This window comes from Phascolarctos cinereus, unplaced genomic scaffold (genome assembly GCF_003287225.1).
Source record: "Phascolarctos cinereus isolate Bilbo 61053 unplaced genomic scaffold, phaCin_HiC Scaffold_3;HRSCAF=262, whole genome shotgun sequence".
Taxonomy (NCBI): Eukaryota; Metazoa; Chordata; class Mammalia; order Diprotodontia; family Phascolarctidae; genus Phascolarctos; species Phascolarctos cinereus.
The window spans coordinates 89,244,980-89,262,872 of NW_027555736.1; the positions used below are offsets into that span (position 1 = coordinate 89,244,980).

A 17,893-nucleotide genomic window follows, 5' to 3' on the forward strand; every position below is an offset into this window, starting at 1 on the left:
GAAAATTACCAGAATAAGAGATAAAGAAAAATTACTCCTGGATGAAATGAAAATCTGTCCTATTAAGTGCAAGGTATTATTAGAGGATATCCAGGGCAAAGTTTTGATTCTGATCTTATACTACAGGGACTCAAACTACTTTATTTTGATACAAAACATAAAATCCATGGGGATTTAAGAAAAAAACAGTATCTTATGGGGTATTTAGAAGAGTTTTACTTTATAAGTTTACAATGTATTTTCATATCAATTACCTTATTTGAGCTTAAAAAAAAATGACTGTGTGAGGGGGCTACTGCAAGTGTTGTCTTCAGAGCAGTACCGTTGAAAGAGCATAGACTCTGAAGACCTAGGCTTGAGTTGGCCACTTTGGGAGTAGCAGGCCCCCAAACTAATTTCTTCACCTCTCTGGACTTCAGTCTCGTTCATAAAAATGGGAAGAAGGGTTAGCTCACTTTACAGGTAGGCAGTGCAAACACTGAAACTGAGTTCATAGAGGGCGAGCAATTTGCTCAAAGCCAGAGAACTGCTAGTTGGTGGAGCTGAGATTCAAACTTCTATGTAATTCATCCTCACTCCCAACTCTGCTTCAACCAAGTTAAAGGCCTTGCTTTGTTAGCTAAAGGTAACTCCAAGAATATTCATCCTAGGGAACTTAAAATAAACTATACGTAAGGATGGGGGCCTATGGATGATGGAAAGGGATATGAGGTCTGCATTACTTAATTTTTTTTTTACAAGAGAGGCAATAACAGATGTGGTATGAGGTTTAAGGGGAAGTAACAAAAGATAACAATTTTTTTTAAGTTAATGTCATAAGAAAACTTAAAAACAATAAGATTTAATCCATATACTCAAACGAAGCTGGGATCGTATCTACTTGGAGTTTTCACCAACAATGAAGGTTACAACCCATACATGCCTGCCTAGCCTGGGTAATTTTTGTCCAGAATTTTCCTATAAATTTGCCATAGGAGGCTGGCCCAATGTACTGTTGAGGCTTTGTTTTCTTTCTCTTGTTGTCTCAAGGAGCACACAGGCCAGCTGTCCATCAGTTATTAGTCACTTTCACCACCTGACTGGAACATGACCATATTTCTTTTTTATTTTTATTTCATGAATCCTCTGCTCTGATTCTTTTTCCTAGATATTTATTTGTTATAGGTTGCAGTCTATTTGCAACTACCATGCTTTCAGGGGGTGGGGGTAACCTGCAATCTTAAGGCCACATATGGCCTTCTAGGTCCTTGGGTGAGGCCTTTTGACTCAGTCCAAGTTTTACAGAACAAATCAGGATTTGTTCTGTGAAGTTCAAAGTCAAAGGGACTTCGTGAAGTCAAAGGGACAAACTTGAGGACCTAGAGGGCCACAAGTGGCTTTGAGGCTGCAGGTTCCCCTACCCCTGCATCTAGACCATTGCACTCTGAGCTCTGAGTGATGACCTATTTTTAACTCTGGATACTGTAGTGTTCCATTCAATAGAAACAGTAGAAAACTGGTATTAAAAAACAAACTTTAAACCCACATTCAACTGAGCCAAAAGGAAAACAGAGAGTTCAAGATGAGCCCCAATGCCTCAAAAGTGGTGCTGTTCCAATACAGAAGTGATGCTATCAACCCACCAACAAGTACTGAGGCATACATAGGCTTGTGAGTAGGTTTTTTTCCCTTTTAATGTGAAAGAATAATATTGATCCATCTATATTCTCTCCTCTGGTTTCCCTTATGATCGAGGAGGAATTAATTTGAGAGGCATCTAATCTGGGGGAGGGTTTGGTCTAGTCTACAAACCAAAGTGACCTTGACTACACACAAGGAACACCCAATCTTGACCACATTTGTACACCTAAACCTGTTGTTTCCCAACTGCTGATCCTGCAAATCTTTATCAGTGCACAATACTCTTGGCTTCAAAGATTCTTATGGTTTAACATTTATAAATTTCAAAAGCTCACTTCATTCTTCTCCTTTTGGAAACTTCCCCTATCCCAGTTTCTCCCTGGCCCTCACAGGACCATAGATCTAGAGCTGAAAAAGATCTCTGAAAGCCAGAGTCCAAACCCACTCATTTTAAAGATGAGGCAACTGAGGCTCAGAGACATTAACTTATTTGCCCAAGGTCATACAGGTAATAAATGTCAGAGGTAGTATCTGAACTAAGGTCCTCCGACTTTGTCAGTTATTTCTACTCCCTGAACCCTGCAGAGGGTAGAGCAGCCTACAAGAACAAATTTAGATAGTTTACTGATCTACGCCCACGGTAAACAGCCCAGGTTGGGAAACACTGCTTTAACCAACATAACCAGCCAGCTGAAGTGAATGCTATGTCTAATGTAGCTAAAATGAATGAAGTGTAATGATGTCATCACACGGTACAGTAGAAACAGCACTGGATTTGGAGTTAAGAAATGAAAGGTTTAAATCTGAGCTCTGTTAACTTAAAATCTGCTGCTGCCTGTGTAACTCTGAGCATATCATTTCACCTTCACATGGGCCTCAGTTTCCTCAACTGAACAAAGGTCTGGAGCAGATGATTTCTAAGGCAGCTTCTGCCTCTAAATTCAATGACCTGAGATCACCACAGTAATAACAGCTCCCTTGCACTTCTAATTTCATAACTGTGGAGCCCTTAAGTAGGGCAAAAATTTAATTATCTGAGTTTTTAGGCCAGAACCTTTTAAACTGTGGCTTAGATTATACAATCAGATGCCGAGTTTCACTCATGATGGACCAAGAAAAACATAGCAAAATATAAAATGATCATATGGAAAAAAATAAGGAGAATTCTTTTACAGTAAGAAAAGGAGTCTGGAATTCTTTTCCCAGAAATTTTGGAGTAGGAACCAGTTTTAAAAGAAGTGATTTGGACACAAAGACAGGATGGTATAGTGGAACAAGTGATGGGTTTAGAGTCAAGAAACATCTGGATCCAGCTCCAGACTCCAACACTTATCTGGATGACAGGTGCAAGCCATTTAACCTCAGTTTTTTTTACCTCAGTTTCTCATCTATAAAATGAAGATAACTTTTAATCCATATACCTTTTGCATGGATCAAAAAGGAATATATATATAGCATCTTGCAAACCTTAAAAGTGCTATAAAATGTCAGCTATTATTACCCACTTCCTGTGGAATCAGGTAAGATATAAGTAGAAGTTTTAATACTATATAATTTTAACCTTCTGTTAAGTAGTTGATGGATTTTAAAGACATTAAAACTATTGCTATCTCTACTAAAAATAGTCAAGATCACCTTCTTCCTGTATCCTCCCCGCCTCACTGTACTATAATGGTTAATCATTCAATAAGAAACAAGTGCTTTCTGTTTATTCTCCTATTTTCCTCCCTAGCTGCAAATGCAAAACATATCCCAGCGTACTGTAAAAGGCTTTATTATTATTATTATTATTATTATTATTATTATGACTACTCAGGAGCAACCCTAATGAATATATTTCTTAAAATTCTTTATACTTTTCAATGTGGGTGACTAACCCAGAAGGAAAAACCTTTATGTAGTCATAGATTCACAGCTGGAAGAGAGCTCAGAGATGCATCTAGCAGTTCCCAACCTCCTCATTTTACAGATGAAGAAACCCAGAGATGTGAAGTCATTTAGGATCACTGATCTAGAAATGGAAGGGATCTCAAAGGTCATCTATTCCAATCTCCTCCTTTTACAAATGAGTAAACGGATGTCTGGAGAGGTATGGTGACTTGTCCAAAGATGAACCAGTAGCAGGTGGCAGAGCTAGGTGAGGTCCTCTGACTCCAAATCCAGTAATCTTTTCACTGTATCACGAATGCCAAACATTCCAAACAGCCACTCCAGTGTGAATCAGTAACAGCCCTAGGAAATATTGGCTTTCACTACAAAATGAATGATCAAAATGTGCTGGCCAAGGTGGATTTAAGCTCCTTGGGAGCAGAAAGCAAGAGCAGGTGATTATCCAATGATTAAAAGATATTCTTTAAATTCTCCATTGATGTACTCAGTTTTGTATTCAGAAATTCAACAAAACAAGAATTTAGGGAGATTTGTAAGGAATTAAAATCTACCAATGTTAGCCTGAAAGTCTATTAGTGACTATCTGGTTATTTAATTCCAGAATAATAATAATAATAATAATAATAATAATAATAATAATAATAATAATAATAATAATAATAATAATAATAAAGGCTGGATATTCACTATCTTCCTACAGAAAACAAAAGAAGACCAAGTTCTTCTGGTCCAGACATTCTAGAAAGCAACTTGAACCTACACTCCCCTCCCCCCAAACTATTAAACTGTGCATACTCAATTGATCTAGCAATACTGGTATTAGGTTTAAACCCCAAAGAAATCAAAAAAAGAGGAAAAGGCTCTATCTATACATATTTTTGAACATACAAGATCTTTCTGTGGAGGCAAAGAATTGGAAACAGAAGGAATGGCCAACAATTGGGAAATTGCTGAACAAGTTTTGTGCATGTGATGGAATGATACTATGCTGTAAGAAATTATATAGGGGATGGTTTTAGAAAACCCTGGAATATTTGTATAAGCTGATGCAAAGTGAAGTGAACAAGACCAGGAAAACAATATCATAACGACAAAAAACTTTGAAAGACCTAGGAACTCTGATCAGCACAATGGAGTCAGTATGAAACATGTCATCTACCTCTAGAAAGAGATGGACTCGAGTATAGAATGAAGCTTTTTTTTTTTGGATATGGTTAATGCAGCAATTTGTTTTACTTGAATGTATATATTTATAATGGGTTGTGTTTTTTTTCCCTTGCTTTATCAGTGGTTAGGTGAGGGGAGGTGGGAGAGAGAATTTGGAACTGAAAATATAAGTGAATAAAAAAAAAACCTAGGTTCTTGAAATTTAAAGCTGCTCTTCTCTCAGGTTATGTTTATACTATGGCAAACAGCTATACTTTTTTGATCATTAATAAGCTGCTTTGTCCATATAAAGACAAGACTTGACATGCCTTTTCTGTGGCTGTTGTGCAGGCTTGGTAATAAGAACTTTGTATTTATGCAATGCATTATAGCTTTAAATTTAAAGATTAAAAACCCCTTTCCAGCATTAAGTCTCATAAAGCAGTTTATTTTGTAACCCTTTAACAAATAACTGCTGAAGGGTCAAGAACTATGCCCATAAATGCATGGTATTGGAACAGAAAGCAGCAATAAAATCCAAGTACCCTAACTCCAAAATTTCCTGCTACAGCCGACAGGTATCAACCTGTTCAACACAAAAATGTTATGATAACAAAAGGGCAAATGCTCAACGGTATGCTCCACTTTCAGTGGTCACACACATACACCAAAACCACAAAGCAGGAGATTTCCTTCGTCATTGAAAGAAAAACTAAATTTCAGTTAGACATTAACAAAAATAAAGATGCAATTTTTTCCCCATATAAGTTCACAAACACCCTGAAATCAACTCATGGATCCCAGGTTAAGAACCCTTGCCATTAATTATTAAAAAAAAAAACCCTTTATTTTTTGCAGTGTGTTTGGTCCAACATAATTATCTACCTAAACATGTCTTGTTTTAAAAAGTAGTAATGAATGTGCCCAGTGACTACAGTAATATAAATGAAAAGTTCACTAAAAGGAGGTTGAACTCTGAGTAATTAAAAAAAAAATGAGGGTTCCAGAGAAGGGATAATAAGATAATTCATATTTTCCCTTCTCATGGGAGGTAAGGAGAGGGGAGATACTACCAGAATAGAAGGCTGCATACCTAGAATTTAAAATATATACATGAATATGTGTACACATGTACATGTGTATGTGTGCATATAAAAATTTACATATTATGTATATACAAACATACTAATAAACACATATTTTTGCAGCCCAGAGATGGAAAATTAAAAGTTACTTGCAAAATCAGCATGCTAAAAATTTGAAAACTTTAACCCTGGGGTCCTCACCCAGAAGATCAAAACCTTCTGGTAGATTTCAAAGGCATGCTTTGGAATTTCAAAACCAGTTAGTGCTTTCTACCTCATTCCCCTGGGATTTCAGCAGGCAAAGTAACTATTCATTTCCCTGTGAAAGGATTTACTATCAGCCTACCTCTCCTCTCTTTCCCCCTACCTTGTCTTATGTCTTTAGGGAAATGTAAAACTAAAGTCTCCTCACAAAAAAGATAAAGATTTCCATTTTGACCAATCTCAGAGTGGAAATCATACATAAGAAATTACCCAAAGTTTCCAAATAAGTTCCATTCCTTTTAAAATAAATGAGAAAATAATTTTGTAGTAACAGTCAAATAAAGTGACTAAAATATCATACCCTATGCTCCAGAGATCCTATGGCTAGGTTTACAATGTCCAAGGGAGAAGGAAGTCCCAAGGAAAAGTCAAACACAGAAAGGAAAGGCCCACAAATGTATGAAAACAGTCATTAGCAACACTTTCTGTGGTAGCAAAGAACTGGATACAAAATAGGGACTCCCCAGTGATTGGGGAATGACTAAACAAACTATGGAACCCGAATTAATGGAATATTACTGCAGCGTAAGAAATGAAAAATATGAAGAATTCAAAGAGGTATAAGTGAACATATGAATTGATACAGAGTTAAATGAATAGAACCAAGAAAACAATATAAGACAATGTAAGTGGAATGAATAATAAAATCAAAGTGAATGCTTGGTTGTAATGAGGGAACTTGGCCCTAGAGAAGAGACCAGAAAATATATCTCCCTCTTTTCAGTGTAGAGGTATGAGATTATAGGTGTGGAATACTGCATATACTTCCAGATATTACTGATGTATTGGTTGGCTTTAGGGAACTACTAATTTTTCTTTTTTTAAAAAGAAAAATCTTTATTACAAAGGATGGTTTACTGGGAAGGTCAAGGAGGAAAAGGAAATGCATGTGATGTAAAAAATGTATTAATAAAAAATAAGAACCTATAGCAGTGGTATTCTAATAATCTGGTAACATAGCATGGAGCTTTCAATTGCCAGGATGTCTTATCTTTTAGACAGCAAATATCCAGCTACTTTGAGAACTGACTTGTTTTATCTTCTTTTTAGCAACATATTCAATAACAACCAGTCACCCCACTCAGTCCAAACACTATTTTTAATGGGTAAGTAGGAGAAAGGGCCTCACTGGTTTTTAAAGTCAGGGAATAGGGGGGCGGGGAGGGGAGAGGTTCGAGAACCAGCCTCTACTTCCTAATGTTACCCTGGGGAAGTAATTTGACTTCTGATCTTCAGGTTTCCTCACATCTGTAAAATGAAGGGTTTGGATAAAGTATCTCTAAAGGCCCTTCCAGCTCTAAAGCCTACACACCTATGTTACTAGATACGTGCAATGTACAGAGATTCACAACTTTTCCAGGATTGAACACTACAAAAACTAAACATGCAAATGAGCAGACACCATGTCCAAAATATAACCTAAAAACAGTGCATGGAAGCACAGATTCTCTGTTGTTTCAGGAATGGAAGAGAAAGATGAAGGTTTTGTTCCTTTGAGCAATATAAGCCCACCCTATGGAGGAAATGCTAACCTTAGTTAAGTAATCTGATCTAATTTTGAAGTGTGAGCAGCACTTAAAGCTGAAGGAAAGTAACAAAGAGAAAAAATATGATAGCATGTTCCTCAAATGGACATAGGGAAAGAAAAAGGTTCAGAGATATTCCAGGAAAATACAGGAGAGAAATGGTCATCAGGGCCATTTCTAGAAGGCTTCCAGGTCCAGGGCAAATTACACTATGAGGTGCCCCCCCCAATGTTTTTATACAAATTAAATCAATTATTATTTATAGAACATCTATTATGTACAAGGCCTTTTATTTGCCCTTATTCAAAGATGAAGAATATTGTTTAATGTGCTTCCAATCTAGCAGGTTAAGGATGAGAGGCAGCCTTGAAGGGAAAAAATTACAAAATTTTAACATATTGGTTAAAAGATGTACAGGGCCTGTGTCCATGGAGGCTAATCCCATCTGGTCTGTCTCTCTGAAGGTGATAGTGAGAGCAGACTATACATATGTACATATACGGGACACATATCCTTTTTAGCACTGACTGGCCAAAATCCCTTTCCCCTACAGGCTGACTCCTGGAGGAACTGGTAAGCACCCCTGTTTCTTCATCACAAGGCCAACTTGCTACACACTATACATTAGTGCTTGGCCAACCCAGGCACTGGTATAGGCCAAACATATAGTGTGGAAGAGTGGATGGATCAGATGAGCCCAAGTTGGAGGTGGGCAGAATGACTGAGTAATTTCCTCCCTTAAACTGAGGAGCCTCCTTAACAACTTGAATGGGGTGACAACTATTCATCTCTTAATTTTCAAAAGAAAATGCTGCCAGTGTTTGTTTAAAAAAAGGAAAAAAAAGAAACCCTGCAAGTCCTTAACTATTTAGTCCTAATAAACAGCACAAGGTGGCAGCTTTTAGATTGTCACCTCACTGAATGAGGATAAGAATCAAAATAAGAACATTCAGTACACTTGGGCTTCAAGCATCATCGAGTCTACAGGCTCAGTGCTGAGTCATTTTTCCAGCGCTGACTGAGGGCACAGGCCTCAGTTCTGAGTCACTGCCCACACTATGCTAATTACTGGGACATATGGTGAAAGTGTGGGTGAGTAAGGAAGCTTATTCAACTAACAGGGGAAGTTCCTGAATCCTGAAAGACACCACATTCTGCCATGTAGTTATGCAGGTTCCTCTATGCTTACATGATTGGCTGGATAATCAAATCATTTTGGATATCTTTAAATGAGGAAAACCCCCAGCCATACCAGAATGTCTACTGAAAAGCTAGGCTCTGTGTGTCTGAGATTCTGAAGGATTATGCTTTTAAGCTCCAGAGATCCTGTGGTTTTCTAACTGAAATGCTAAGATAAAGGATGGACTATGGTTTCACCCTGTTTACAGAACCAACAACAAACAAAACGAGACCCATAGCTCAGCGCCTAATGGAACTGTGTTCTTTATAGAAATGGATCAAAAACAGGTCAGCTGACAACCTGTCTCTTTATCCGGCTGGCCGTCTTCCAGGAGGATGGGTCACTGCTCCTCAGAGGAAATTAATTACCTGAAAACAAAAATCGCTTCTCCAGACCCATAAGGGTGAATTTGGGCAATCAAGGGAAATTCTTTGTCTAGGAAGGCACATTAAGAGGCATTACACTTGGTTTATCTAATCTCGTACTGTCTACAATTACTTCTGTGAGCAAACAGTAGCATGGTTTTCAATAAAGATGTATGGACAGCAACTATTGCAAGGAGGACCCACTATATGACTGAAACCGCTAGGAAAACTGGAAAGCAGTTCAGTACAAATTTAGACCAGCATCTTATACCAGATGCCTCAATAAGGTCCGAATGGCCGTATGACCTCGAAGCTAAGACTATATAAAAGATCGTATTGTAAACATAAGAAGGGAAGATAAGGAGATACCTTCACCAGTTCTGGATATGGAAGACCTCTTGAGCAAAGGACAGAGATGATCATACATGACAAAATAATTCTGATAATATAAAACGGAAAAGTTTTTGCACAAACAAAACCAAACAGTGGACTGGTAAATATCTTCACAGTAAATTTCTCTGACAAAGGTCTAAATATCTAAAAGGACAAGAGCCATTCCTTTATAGATAAATGGACAATGGATGAAAATAGGCAGTTAACTGGTCAAATTCTCAAGAAATCCAAGCTAGCAATAGCCATAAGAAAAAATGCTCCAAATCACGAATAATTATAGAAATGCAAACTGAAGTAACTCTGAGGTTCCAGATCTCACTCATCAGATTGGCGGAGCTGACAAGAAAGGAAACTGAGAAATACTGGGCTGAAATAAGACATACTGATGCCCTTTCAGTGGAGCCATTCTGGTTCAGCCATTCTGGAAAGCAATTTGGAACTATACCTTAAAAGTTACTAAACACACACAAACATACACACACCCCTTCTGACCCAGAGATACTATTATTAGGCATATACCTCAAAGAGAGATCAAAGACAAGAGGGAAAGGACCGATATGCACGAACACTTTTTAACAGCAATTTTGATGTTGTTGCAGCAAGGAGCTGAAAACAAAGTGGCTACCTATCAATTGAGGAACAGAGCACAAAGTATGACTGTATGGAATATTATTGTGTTATTAAAAAATGATGAATGGGATGACTTCAGAAAAACCTAGGAAGATTTGTATGAACTGATACATGTGAAATAGGTTGAACCAAGAGAAGAATTTATATAATCAACTACAATATTATAAAGGAAATCAACTTTGAAAGAATTAAGAATTCTGACAATGCAATGAACAATAAAAGGCACCAAAGGACTGATGATGAAGCATTATTTTCCACTTCTTGACAGACAGGTAATGGAGAGTAGGTATAGAATAAATTATCAGATATTAGAAATGTGTTTTGCTTGGATATACTTATTTGCTGTAAGGGTGGCCTTTTATTTTGGGGGTAGAGTTGTGGAAGTAGAGAAGGGTAGTTGTACAGATTTAAAAGAAGGAAAACAACCTCAATCAAACATTTTTTAAAAATTTTTAAGAGAGTGTAAGGATGAAGAGGATAAGCAAGACAAGGTCAGTACTACCTTGTTCAATTTAATATATACTTCAAAAGATAAACGTATATGAAGACTTAGGAGTTTCATTTATAGTACTCTTTTTTTCCTCTCCTTTCTATATGAAATGTTTGTTGATATATGTCAAGTTCACAATTTTCACAAAAATTTAAGAGCCAGAGACACTATAAAAAGAAATAGCCCTCATAGGGAAATGTAGAGAGTAAGAGTGCTAAATAAAGGCATGCTGTAGTCATTGCAAAGTAGCCAATGTGACTCAGTCTGAGGGTCCAGAGTCTGCACAGCAAAGAAGGAAGTTTGCATTTTAATAGGGTATAAGTTCCTCCAGGTCTGGGTCCGTGTCTTCTTGTTCATGTCTGTGTCTTGCATACAGTAGTTGCTTAACCAATATTTCTGAACTATATTAATGATTAAATATATGTTGTAGGATCAGTTCCTAATATCTTCTCCAAATCAAAGAATCTATCACTATTGGTCCACACTTTTATGTGAAAGATCCTTTATTATTTGGAAGTTGATTGGCTGTCCCTTGGGCCTGTGTATGGGTACTTCTGAGCCTATAGAGAAGACTATCTTCTATGGGACAGCCAGCCCCAGGGATAGAAAGCCTACACTTCTCTGGTGTCCTGACACCAGGAAACACAATGCCTGACCTGGAATAACCCTATAGAAATTGGTATGTCCCACTTTATCTTTAATTTAAACTATGCTGCCCTCTTCTCCAAAAAGCTGGATATGTCCCTAAAGAACAATAACAAAACAATTTTTGTTCTCAGGGAACCCACTGTCCTATTTTAAAGATAACAGTAACAAGTAAAAAACTGAAAGAAGAGTAGGAAAACTATTACAAGACAGTGCATAATAATGGTATAAGTAAGTTTTATGGAATAAGCAAAGGACTAGGAATTAAAAGGCCCTACCACATAGGTAACATGGCTTAGACAAAAAATCAGTTGGTTCCTTTGACTCTCAGTTTTCCCTCCTATGAGATGAAGCTGCTAGACGAGATATCTAGCTTCCCTTTTCTAGCACTCACAATTTTCAGAGCTCAAGAAGAAAGGACTATGGCTTCATCCTGAGCACAGCAGGAAACCTTCGATTTTCACAAAACATGGAAAATTTGTGGGCAGGGGAGTACTATGATTAAAGTGGTATTGTAGAACACAGGGAGCATGTTATGGGAACACTTGAGAGTCAGGTTTCTGGGAGGACTTACTTAAGTTTGCTACCTTACATGAGCCCCTCTCCACATATTTATTACTTTTTATTGGGATTTTTAAAAATAGTACTTTTTTTACTCACAAGATCAAAAATAAAAAATTCTATTTAACCATAAACTGCTAAAACACAGATGAATAAGAAGTACTGACTGGAGTCAGAGAACTTGGTTTCATATTCTGGTTCTGATGCAGCCTATTAGACAATGGACAAAATCATTTCATGTCTCTGGTCCTCAGTTTTGTAATCTATGAACTGAGGGACTTCAATGAATGGCTTCTGAGAGGGTCCTATGTTTACACCACCCCAGCAATAGCCCCACCTCCTATTTACTTCCTGGTCTATAAACAGATAACCTAATATCCCTCTCTTCTCAGGAATATTGTAGGGAGTGTGGAGGTTAGCATTTAAGGCATTCTGAAAAGCCTAGCATGTGCTTCCTCTGGGAAAAGCCCAGGGAGAGAATGAATGCTCTCTTCCCACTGTGCTTCTTGAATTTTTTCACTCACAGATTGGTGGGGTTCAACACTTTTCCTGAGGACAGGTGTAGAGCTATACACACGTAAAAATATGATGAGTACAAGACACCTACCCTCTGGAAGTCAGAGTGTAGCAGGAATGAGCCTGTCTGGACAGGAGAATATGGGAAGATTGGTTGAGGAAGAGAAGGCAAAGCTGTCCTATGAAACACAACTATTGCAGACAGAAAATTAATGTCTATGTTGTATTGCATTTTAATTTATTTCGTTAAATATTTCCCAATTACATTTTAATCTGGTTCTGCCACTCATAAATGACTTGGAGGCCTAAGGAAGTTCCGGCTCCATCACAGACTCAGTCAGCCATTTGCCTGTAGGAACAATCCCTTACAACTCTCTGGGTTTTCTTATGTATAAAACTGGATTCATAATGTTTCTATTGCCTACATTGTTTTTGTAAGGAAAGTACTTTTAAAAATGAGTTATTATTTCCCAAAGTGATAGACTTTCAGATTTATTTAAACCAGAGCCCTTCCCATCTGATCTGATTTTTTTTTTAGAGCCACAGCCTACATGATATATTGGGCAGACATTTCTTGCACATAGCCTTCTCAACTTGTTAGACCAGTTTCATGTTTACAACAAAATGCCAGACTATCTACGCCACTGAACACATGCAGTAAATGCTCAAACTGGAGAGTTTATTAACAACTGCCTTGAGTTTTCCTGATGTCTTACAGGTTTCCCATAAGCTTGGTTGTTTATACAGGAATGACACGGCAAAAGGAAATGTTCCATAACTACCTGATATCTTCTAAGCTGATTTAAAATGCCAACCTAACTACAATACAAATTCCCCCTAAGATGACTTCTACCCCACCCAAGTGGCTGCACATTCAAAAATTCATGTACACAATTATGTCCGATGTTAATTATAGAAAATTAGTCAGCTGTGCTAATTTTTAGAAATGAGTATACAATTAATTACTTGTGAATTTGATGTCTGTAGGCAGGGGAGTTTCCTCAATGTTGTAAGGATCACAGTAACAGAGTCTTGGTACTAGAGGGGATCGGCACAGGGCATCTAGTCCAAAATTTATTTTATAGTTCAGGAAACTGAGGCCCAGGGAGGCATGGTAGGTAGACAGTATTTTGTAAAACTCAAGTGGGAAAAAGCAATAAATTTTTTGGGGGTAAAATACTAGTTATACTTCCCCAAATTATTATTTTTAAACCCTTGAGTGCCTTTTATAATTCAAAATATTGCTTTACTGACCTCTGGCTATGATTTTTGTATTTTAAAGTGTTGATTATTCTTTCTTCAATCACAGTCTTTAAATGTTGGAAATAGGAGTTGGTCTTTTTGTTTAGGTAATTTAGGGTATTTTGCTTAAATAGTAATAATAAACGTAAAGGTGAAAAAAATCCATTACTAACAAATACTAAAATGATATCCCTTCTGGAACCCAGGAGTCTAATGATGACAAATCCAGCCTGAGAGCAAAAGTATTCTGGCAAGGGGTAGGCCTGCAACCCCAAAAATGTGCTGGCCTAATGCTAAGGAGTCACCTTCACAGCTAGCTGGACTCTGCATTTTGCTGCTGCATGAGTGGGCAACAGAAAAACGCTGCCTGCCTTCCCTGCCCACGATTTTTAGGGGAACAGCTGGGAAGTTTCAACCCATTTCCGAAGAAGTGTCAGGAACCTTCCTTGGCAGCTAAAGAAGCCAGGCCTTTTGAGGCCAGGAGCCAAATTCTGTGGCTCCACAGAGTCCACCCAAACTTCTTTCAACCATAGGCCTTAGCAACCTCTGACTTTCTCTTCTAGCTTTTCCTCTATGCTCAGAAAGCTCTAGAGACCTACCAAGGCAAGGCCCTGACACAAAGACAGCATTTTCTGAATCACTGATTCTTGGTGTTATATCCCATGCTAGAGATAGTTTTATTAAATATACTTTCATTAAGAATGGAAATTTTAAAACCAAACAATACAAGCACCACAAAATATAGAGACTAGATAAAAGGCAGCTTATTGTGTCCTATTATCTTGTCAACTGATAGCAAAACGGTAACTCTTACGGTAAGATTTTTCTGGACCAAATGTCACCCAGAAATCATATTAACAGGTGTCTGGAGGAATCCTTTTTTCCCTGTCTTTCCCTTCTCTTTTAGGATCTGTAGGGATCTGGACTGGAAGAGTCCTTATCAATCATCCAATCCAATTCTCTCAGATGAGGAAACTGAGTGTTTTGCCCAAGGTCACCGAGATAAGTAAGGGGGCAAAGTCTAGAATTCAAATTCAGCTCCTCTAAATCTGGAGCCACTAGGCTTTCCTCTGCATCTGACTGCCTCTCTCACTAGCATCTCTATCTATGGACTTATTTAGAATAGAAATGCCTCTCCCCTGTGAACATACATTCAAACTGGGTAGCAAACAAAACTTCTTAGGCAGCTTGCAAAAGGAGCAAAAGAAGTCAGCCAGCTACTATTCAATCGTGTGTTTGTGTGTATCTTGTGCTGAACGTAGTCCACGGTTTAACCTGCAGGCAGACGCAGCTGAAGAATAAATCAGTTTCCCTTCTGTCTCTGCTGCTCGAGGGACTTAATCAACTTTAAATAAACATTACACGGCTAAAGTATCAAATGATTTAGCGCACTGAGAAGAGCTGCAGTGCGTCAGAGACAAAAGGCAGCTCCTGCTGTCTACTTGGGGGGTGGGGAGGGGTGGGGAAGGAAGGGGCTTGCCAATGAATGCCCTTTCCACCTCCTGCCTTCCCGGCCAGCCCCGGTGCCCCATCTCCCTGACTCTCCCCGCCCCCCTGCAGTGACCTGGCTCATCTGTCTCGGTCCCCAGGCCCGACCTCTCTATCACTTGCCTATCCGCCCATGTCTTGTCCAGAACTATCTACCGTCCTTCCCCCACGTCTCCTTTCTCTCTGCACGGCCACGCCGCTGGACAGAGTAACCTGTACCTCGGCGGGGCGCGCGCGCACGCAAGCACACGCATACACATTCACAGACCACTACCACCCGGCCGATCTCACTCCCCGCCCCACTGCCCCTCCTTTCTGCTCCCAACTTTCCCTACACTGTGCAACACGCTCCCAAAAACAAACCCAAAGCGGAAGGGAGATCTATGTACTCCTTGTCCCATCCCCAAAGACGCCCCTCCCCAGTCTTTTCAGCTTTCTCTTCCGAATCCCCCGATCCTCAATGCTGCCTGCCCCGTGGGGAAGAGTAGGCAAGGCCAGTAGCCAGCCAGAGCACCGCTGGGGTGGGAGGAGTGGGGGGAGGACCACTCACTTTGTACCCCTCGGGGGTGACGCGTGGGTCGTTCCATGTAGTGGTCCGGTTGTTGTGATCTACGAAGAATGGCCAACCAGTCTGTGGGTCGATTTTAATTTCCCAGCCGGGGGGCAAGGGGTCTCGCTCCCCGCCGTTGCCGCTGTTGCTGGTCGCCATCTGAACCATTGGAGAGTGAGTGGCTGCGCTCATGCTCTGCCTAAGAAGCGATTTCTGGTACTGTTGCCGCTGCGGCTTCGGCTTCTGCTTCGGCTTCGGCTTCGGCTTCGGCTTCTGCTTCTGCTTCTGCTTCTGCTGTTGCTGCTGCTGCTGCTGTGTCTAAAGCTGAGGCGGCCGCCGCTGCTGCTGCTGCTGGCTGGCAAGACTGCTACTAGCTGGGGCAGGGGCGGGGAAAGTGAGTTGAGCTGGGTTGGGCTGAGCTGGGCTGCTGGGCGGAGGCTGGGGGAGGGAGAGATTAAAGAGTAGGCAAAAGAGGCCGGTTACAAGGGTGTCCTTAAGTCCGCCTCCAAGCACCTTTATGAATTAATGGTGGAGTGACGTGAGAGGAAGGAGCTGGAAGTATCTGGAAATAGCCCTTCTGGTGCAAAGAGGCACGGAGGAGATAAGAAGAGCGAGGAGAAAGCACGGCTGGATAGAAACTTCTGGTTCCATCTAGCAGACTTGGCTGTGCCCCTTTTTCAGGATGCAGAGCTGCACTCTGAGTCATCGGCTATTATTGTGGCCCTTAGTCTTTCCACCTACTACGTACTACGAAGTCCTCCGGTTCAGGGCTGCTTTAGCCTGCCTTTTATTAGGAGAAAATAGCTTTACTTTACGGGACTACTGTTGGCTACTGTTTGCAAGTTGAAGGGAAGGAGAGACAGATGACTGAAGAAAGTTTGGACGTTTCAATAGCAACCCACCTCTTCCAACTGCTGGTCGAAAAAGAAATCCAGTTGGGAATGTGGGTCTTTTTGTTTATTGACTTTTTAAAAAGAGAAAATGGCAAGGGAATACCCAAAATGACAGCGTTTGGACTGATGTTTGTAGAATTGAAGCACTCCCTAAGGTTGCTCTTTTCCCTTTCCACTCCTTATGGCTATTTCAGTCTTTAGGAGGGTTAAGATTGAGCGCAAACACATGCAGGGAGCCTATAACTTGTTTTTACCTTTTTTTCCCTTAATTTTTTTGCTTTTTGGTGAGGCGATAGGGGTTAAGTGACTTGCCCAGGGTCACACAGCAAGTATTAAGTGTCTGAGGCTGGATTTGAACTTAGGTCTCCCTGACTCCAAGGCCAGAGCTCTATTCACTGCGCCACCTAGCTGCCCCTTTTTCTATCTTTAAAAAATTTTTTTTTGCTATAACTTGTTTTTAAGTCTGATCCTTAGTATTTTGAGTTTTGGGGGGGTAAGAAATGTTAAATATGCTACATGAAGTAGTTCTGCTTGAGTTCCATACCCCAAAGTGTCATGGGAAATCTGATCTAATATTATTTCCCTCAAAGAGAAAGGTTTGTAGCTTTGAAGCCCCTGAATTCTCAAGAAGAAAAAAACACTTCCATCAATTCAAGATTTTCTCCGACTTTTCTCACCGAGGTCAATTACCCATTCTTATCCATTTTTTGTTTTTACATTACAGGTTTTTACATTACATGTCTCTCAACTACCACTCCCCATCCACCCCAACCTTTGTGACAAAGAACAGTTAAGCAACACTAAAACACAGGGACCACTCTGGACAACTACAGAATATTCCATACCCATAGGGCCTTACTTCTCCAAGGATCAGAGGGAGAAGAATTTCCACATTTCTTCTCTGAGCCAAGATGTTCAATATAATTAAATACAAAGCACTGAACTTCATTTTTCAATGAACCGTTTTAAAGGAGAAAATTATCTTTATTTTTTAAAGAGCTGATTGCCATTAAACAAAATATACATTTAATTAAATACAAAAGCAGAAATAATCAACCTTGATGTGTTATCTGTGGAGAAGGAAACAAGGTCAACTAATCTTTTCATTAACTCCCAGAGAGAAGCCTTTGGACTTCAGTAATTCCATGAACATTTTATGTCCAGATTGGAAAGAAGATTGAAATGGTTCTGTTAGCTAGAATTTCAAATTCTGTCAGTTCATTCTTCCCCTAGACTCATCTAAATGGTTAGAGGCTGAGAGAACAGAATCATGTAAACCCAAAGAAGAATGCCCTGCATAGTTTTACAATCCAGGAAACAATGTTACACTGCCCACCAGTGGAGGGGTATATTTTAGTGGTCATTCTGATACAATATTCCCCAAGTTCTTCTAGATATACTTGGAAATG

The 17,893-nt window shown here is 39.5% G+C and overlaps 1 protein-coding gene across 1 annotated transcript in view; it reads right to left on the reverse strand.

The window, feature by feature from the left end:
* The window catches only part of BAG3 (BAG cochaperone 3), a 32,618-nt gene extending 16,527 nt beyond the window's left edge, over positions 1-16,091 (reverse strand). The window contains 1 exon segment of the mRNA XM_020988214.2: positions 15,592-16,091. Within this exon segment, the coding sequence (XP_020843873.1) occupies positions 15,592-15,783 (192 nt within the window). The 5' untranslated portion in view covers positions 15,784-16,091.
* Between the last annotated feature and the right edge of the window lie 1,802 nt (positions 16,092-17,893).